Source organism: Lithobates pipiens, unplaced genomic scaffold (assembly GCF_037356315.1).
Source record: "Lithobates pipiens isolate NorthernLeopardFrog02 unplaced genomic scaffold, aLitPip1_a1.2 Scaffold_13, whole genome shotgun sequence".
In the NCBI taxonomy this organism is placed as follows: Eukaryota; Metazoa; Chordata; class Amphibia; order Anura; family Ranidae; genus Lithobates; species Lithobates pipiens.
The window spans coordinates 269,417,934-269,425,011 of NW_027507718.1; the positions used below are offsets into that span (position 1 = coordinate 269,417,934).

General features: G+C 44.7%; 1 protein-coding gene across 2 annotated transcripts in view; it reads right to left on the bottom strand.

Annotated features, from left to right (window-relative positions):
* Positions 1-6,119, bottom strand: part of LOC143974844 (alcohol dehydrogenase 1-like) — a 217,699-nt gene extending 211,580 nt beyond the window's left edge. For both annotated transcript variants that reach the window (XM_077476601.1, XM_077476600.1), the window contains exon 1: positions 5,957-6,119. In XM_077476601.1, coding sequence (XP_077332727.1) covers positions 5,957-5,974 — 18 coding nt within the window. In that variant the 5' untranslated portion in view covers positions 5,975-6,119. The remainder of the gene's footprint in view (positions 1-5,956) is intronic.
* Positions 6,120-7,078: the final 959 nt, after the last annotated feature.

Below are 7,078 nucleotides of genomic sequence, written 5' to 3' on the forward strand. Positions count from 1 at the left end.
TGGGTTTTCCCTTCCGCCTGTCGGTTACCCGTGAAGGCACTCAATTCTCTCTTCGTGATCTACATGAGTGCGACGCCTTCCTGTGCAGCCTTGGCCTCCCTCCTCTCCCAGATGACGAACCTGCTCTGCTTCCCTCTACACCTCGGCCGTCCGCACTTCCTGCCCGGATATGGACCCCAGTTCGACCGAAGCCTTCTAGATCCAACCTCACCCCTCAACGGAGACCTTCCTTCAGACCCCCGACTTGAGGAACACTGCACCGGGACAGGATTGAGCTTACTTACCCCCCTAGATGGGGCCTTGTTAGATTTTCCATGATGCAGTTTTATGTTATAATACCATGGTGGATCCCCCACCCTTATCCCTTGACACCCAAGGGGTGCACTGCTCACTGTTTAATGCCCTTTTTTGCTACTGTTTGCAACTTTAGTGTATTACCATTTAACTGTTGTATTATTATTCACCCTGTTTTCTCTTACACGGTTGCTGTGTTCACTTTTTGAAAGTGGGCTCACTTTTTGACAGCTGGCTGAATTCGTTTTTTCCAGCTATGGAAGGCGGGGGGGTGGCCTAAGGGCTCCTCCCCCCCCACACTAGGTGGTCCTCGTGACCCCTGTTTTGGTCCCGGGCTCGGACCTGGGCTTCCTGGAGGTTGTTCTCCTCCAGGCTTCTCTTCGGATGTCATTTTTATTTTTCTTTTTTCTTTTTTTTTTTCTTCTTTTTTTTTTCTGGCTGCTGCCCATGCAGTCTCCCCATAGGCTGCCTGTTTTTGCTTTTTTTACTGTTTTTGGTTTTTGTCTACAGCTTTTTTCCGGTGATTCACATATCTCTGTGACACCGCTCACTTTTACACAAGTTCCTCTTGGGAAGTTCTTTTTAGTCAGGCCTCGGTCTCCTTTGGTTTCCTTGAAGGCCGACAGCCGCGATTTTCTAGATGTATGTCATTGTCAATACTATGGTCACGCCACTATTTACCTAAATGTCAGGCTCTCTCTTTTTCTCTCGTTTCTTTTGCTCTTCTTGCTTCTTCCTCCCTACTGCTTGGGACCCAACCTCCACTGACTGTTCCATGCTTCTCTCTCCGCTCTTTCTCCAATCTTCTTTGCTATGTCATTGAAATTTTTTACCTGTAATGTGAAAGGTTTAAACTCTGTTCAAAAGAGGTGGTTAGCTCTGAAAGAGTTTAAAGCATCTAAGGCGGACGTGATACTGATCCAGGAGACACACTTCCGTCCTGGGGGTTCCCTTAAATTTGCCAGCAAAACGTTTCCGACCTCCTTTTTGGCTTCGGACCCATCTGGCAAGGCGGGCGTGGCAATCCTGATTGGCCGCTCCTGCCCGTTACGAATCCAATCTACCTACCTGGACCCCCAGGGAAGATTTATTATTCTGGATTGCATGTTTCAGCCTCAACCTATCACGATCCTAAATGTATATGCTCCCAACTCTGGTCAAGTTCGCTTCCTAAGTGCTGTTTTTGACATGTTAGATAAGTATGCACACCCTTTTACAGTGATTGGTGGAGATTTTAATATGGTCATGTCCCCTGGTAGAGACAAACATGTCTTGTTCCCCCCTAAAACCCCCTCCAATGTTGACTCCCTCTCCAAATCGTTCCGCAGACTTATCAGAACCCGACGTTTATTAGACATATGGAGAATTAAACATCCTACTCAGAAACACTATACTTTCTACTCCCACCCTCACAAACTTTTTTCTAGATTAGACCATTTTTTCATCTCCACACCCCTCCTGACAGCTGCAGTATCTTCTGAAATTAATCCTGTCCCCTGGTCGGATCATTCCTCTGTCCATTTGGAACTCTCCCTATCCTCGACCTTCCCCCGCTCCTGTCACTGGCGCCTCAATGAGACCCTTCTGCGTAACCCTGAGACTAAGGCTCAACTGACCACGTCCCTTACTGAATATTTTGAGCTTAACGCTGGCTCCGTCTCCGAGCCCTCGACTCTGTGGGAGGCACATAAACCTGTATTCAGGGGACATTGTATTGCAATAAGTTCCCGACTCAAAAAGGACGCTACGCACCAAAGAGCCTCGGCTCTTCTCAGGCTTCGCAAGGCCGAGGACCGTTTGCTCTCTTCTCCCACCGTGTCAGGACTTAGGACTGTCGTCCGCTTACGCAACCTCCTTAGATCATTTGATTTGCAGAAGATAGACAAATCCCTCCTTTGGTCAAAGCAGAAGTTTTACGAGTACTCTAACAAACCACACCGGATACTAGTAAACAAACTTAAACCTAGACCTTTCCAAGCCTATCCTGACTCCCTTAAACAGCCCGACGGTTCCTCTACGTACTGCCCTCTTACAATGTCTAAAACATTTGGCAACTTCTACCATAAGCTGTATAACTGTTTACTCGCTGATGATCAATACACTTTCACCCAGGAGAAATTTAACTCCTACGTGGAATCACTGCCCCTCCCCCAGCTTTCCCCTGACCACCTCCCATCTTTAAATTCCACTATCTCCCCTGAGGAATTAGCTGAGGTAGTGGAGAATCTCCCCACCCAAAAAGCCCCTGGCCCTGATGGCCTACCTTACTCCTACTACAAAACTTTCCTTCCGTTGCTGAGTCCGCATCTTCTTTTCCTATTCTCTTCCTTATTGAAGGGCACCGTTCCTGACCCCCAGTTTCTTCATGCCCATGTATCTGTGATCCCGAAACCAGGTAAAGACCCCTCCCTCCCGGATAATTACAGGCCTATTGCACTCCTAAATTCCGATTACAAAATTTTCACCAAGATCTTGGCAAATAGGTTGTCCCGTTTACTACCGCAGCTCATCCACAAGGACCAAGTCGGTTTTGTACTGGCTAGACATGCGGGAGACAATACTAGACGTACCGTAGATTTGATTGACTTATTAAACAAAACGAACCGTCCAGCCCTTATACTGAGCCTTGACGCTCAAAAGGCGTTCGACAGACTCAGCTGGCCGTTCATGTTTGCTACGCTCTCTCACTTTGGCATTGCAGGTCCATTTGTCGCCGCCCTGAGGGCACTGTACTCCAGACCCTCTTCGCAAGTTCAACTATCCTCCTACTTATCATCATCCTTTTCCCTCAGTAATGGTACTAGGCAGGGCTGTCCGCTATCCCCCTTGCTCTTTATTCTCTGTCTGGAACCCCTGGCAGCGGCTATCCGTAACCATCCTGACATTCGCGGGGTACGACTACGCCAAACAGAGTATAAGTTGTCTCTATATGCTGACGATATCCTCTTGACTTTAACCAGACCCCACACCTCCCTTCCCTGTCTACATGCTCTCCTGCACCAATTTAGCTCGATCTCTGGATATAAGATCAACACTAACAAGACAGAAGCTCTACCTATCCTTATTCCCCCCGTAGAGCTTGCCCCTTTGCAGCGCAATTACGCTTATCGTTGGTGTACGGACTCCCTCAAATATCTAGGGGTTAACCTTACCTCTTCCTACTCTGGCCTATACCATGCTAATTTCCCACCGCTTTTTCGGGACATCCACCGACTCTTGCGACAATGGGACTTACTTCCCATTTCCCTCTTGGGTCACATCAATGTCCTGAAGATGTCTATTATGCCACGACTTTTATACCTATTTGAAACATTACCGATCCCCGTTCCCATGCCCCAACTCAAAGCTACTCAAAGGTCCTTCCTTAACTTTATATGGCGCTATAAGGCCCACAGGATAGCTAGTTCCGTTTTGCTCACTCCCAGAGCTAGGGGTGGACTGGGGGCCCCGGACCTCCTTAAATATTATTATGCTACACACTTGAAACCGGTCATAGTATGGTCACATAGGATGTCATCCAGTGTATGGTCTGACATTGAAATGACCATTACTGCTCCGGTCCACCCCTGCTCGTTGATTTGGGCAGAATTGGAAACTTCCATTCATAAACTAAGGAACCTTTCTCTGCGCCCCATGCTCTTTACCCTTTCTGTCTGGAGGAAATGTGCCCAACGTTTCTCCCTGGCCTCTCTGTGCTCGCCATTATTAAACGTATTGTTCAACCCTGACATCCCGGACAGCCTGTCTTACTCGCGCATGCTTCCTTGGACTCATGCGGGAGTTTTCCAACTTCGTAACCTGGTACATCCACTTACACGTTCGCTTCTATCCTTCGCTGATCTTCAACGTAAATTTCAGGTCCCCAAGGGTTTGTTTTACTCCTATCTTCAAATCAGGCATTACTTTAGCTCCAAAAACCCCACCCTTACCTTGAATAACCCTACCCCCTTTGAACTTCTTTGCTCCCAAGGTCCATACCAAAAGAAACTTATCTCTGAAATTTACAAATACCTACAGGCCTCTCCCTCTCTTTCTGGCCCAGGTCACCTCTACATGCACAAGTGGTCTAGGCTTCTTGGCCAGACTATTACCACCCCCCAATGGCTGAAAATTTGGGAGACTGCCTCTAAATCGTCTCGATGTGTAGAACAGAAAGAGACAATCTATAAAATTCTAATGTTTTGGTACAGGACCCCACAGCTCCTAAATAAATACGACCCCCGGGTTTCCCCACTCTGCTGGAGATGTCAGAAGGCTAGTGGATCTCTTTTTCATATCTTTTGGGAATGTTCGGTTATCCAACCTTTTTGGTCCTCTGTGCATGTATATCTACAAGAACTTTCCGACACTATCCTTCCTTTAACCCCGATCCACTTTCTGTTAGGCTTACCCTTTCCTGACCTGCCTGCCAATGTCCAGAAACTTTTAGGCTATATTTTACTGGCAGCAAGACGGGCCATACCTGTCAGATGGCTGTCGCAGTCCCCGCCAACGCTCCCACAGGTATTGCAAACTCTGGAACAGATCCGTAGGATGGAGTACCTCACCGCTGTTGTTCATGCTACTTTGCCTAGGTTTTCCCGAGTCTGGGACCTATGGGACCATTCCCAGCTTAATCCGGGACTCCCTGTAGCCCCCCCTTAAAGATTACCTGATGCTATTCCCTACCCCCCGCCGGTATATGTCTCTCCCCGAGGATGCCTCAATCTGGTATAGGCTCCTCCCGGAAATGAGCATACCCCAGGTCCAATGGTTGGCTATGCTTTCCTTGCAGACACATAGCTACCTGGCCTATCCACCCATTGGACTCTTTATTACACCTCCCCCCTACTGACCCTTCCCCCCTGTCCCCCCCATTAATAGATGCATTACTGCTTTAACTGTGCCTGTGACTTGATATTGCCTGACCATTATGTTATTTTTTTTTTCTTGTTTATTTTCTGTTTACTTGCTTTTTTTGCTCTTTGGCCTATGATCTGTAACATTGTTGACGCTGACAATTGTTCTGTTGCTATACTTCCCTTTGTGTATTCTCTCGAAAAAATCTTCAATAAAAATACAAGTGATAAAAAAAAATTATTAGCAACCAATCAGCTTTCAAATGTAATTTCTACAGCCCATGGTTTAAAAACAAAAACAAGGATTCTCCCGGATTGCTATAGGCAGTAAGACAATTTCTTGTTAGCACATTTTTCATGCATATGTACAGATTAATTGCTCAATCGCATCTAGGCACTGCAGAAACTTGTATGAAATTACATGCATTCAAGCAACGCACAGAATGTATGTTTTTATTGTAAGTGTGCTGCAGTGTCATTCATTCTTAATGGCACCTCACAATGTGGTATTGCATGGCATTTGTAGCACCTCAGTGCATAGTAAGTTTTTACTATTCATTTTAGTGCACTGAGTTTAAAAATAATGGTATATGCACTTCTGTAGTGCGTTTTCTGTGCACTGGGCAGTCCATTCAAATGAATAGGCTGCCCAAATGCAAAGCATGTAAAACTCACATCTATGCACATGCCACATTACATACATGTGTACCTAGATAATGTCACATGGTCGCACAGGCATGGTAACAGTCAAACGCCTGACAAACATTATTTCAATTTTAATAGCAACTGTTTATAAAGCCAAAAAATTAAAAAAATACTCTTACTTTTCCAGTGGTATCCATTTCAATCAGAAGTCTTCAATGTGCAGCTTCTTTTTTTAGCAGCTTTCTGTTATTACTGCTTTAGTACAAGGTAACACTCTTAACGGCTCCTACTGTGAGTAAATGATTACAACTATGCTTGCACTTTGTTCAAGTCTCTTTCTCATGAAAAATAAATAAATAAATTACTATGTAAAAAGTCAAAAGACTGTGGAAAACTATAGATAAAGGGTTCACTGAAGCTGAAAATCTGATTAGTCTATTTTTCACAATGTGTGGTTGAAGTTGTATATGCGGTATATATATATATATATATATATATATATATATATATATATATATATATATTAATTATACTGACACCGCCGCTGCACTATGACAGTCTCACATTCTGAGTATTATTATTATTATTATTTTTTTATGCTGTTATGCATTTTAATATAGTAGATTGTTTTTCTGATGGTCTTCCTGGGGAGGACTGCCGGCACTGGACGAATGTGGAAGTCATTCAGAACATAGAGGGGATAAGTGGATTGCAATATATTTACATACAGGAGGGGCGATCAAAAAAATAAAAAATAAATCCTGGAGTTCGACTTTGAAGCAACAATCAGCATTGCCATTCAAACATTCCCAGACTGCAACCAAAATGGCTAATGCCACGTACACACGACCGTTTTTTCCGTCAGAATAAACTCTTACGGTTTTTCTGAAACGGACTTGCCTACACATGATCACACCAAAGTCCGATCATTTAGAATGTGGTGACATATGACGGGACTAGAAAATTGAAGTTCAATAGCCAGTAGTCAATAGCTACCCTTACATTGTTTTTGGTCCGTCGGAACAGCATACAGACGAGTGGTTTTCCCAATAGGAATTGATTCTGTCGGAAAGATTTAAAACATGTTCTATTTCTAGGTCCGTCAGAATTTTTGAAAAAAAAAGTCAGATGAAGCATACACACGATCGTAATATGCGATGAAATGATTCCATATGACTTTTTCTGCCGGAAAGTCCGACCATGTGTACATGGCATTAGGGGCCATTCAGACCTTGGTATCCTGGTGCGTTGCATTAACGCAAATACATTAGGGTGCACTTAAGACTGAAAAAATGCCAAAA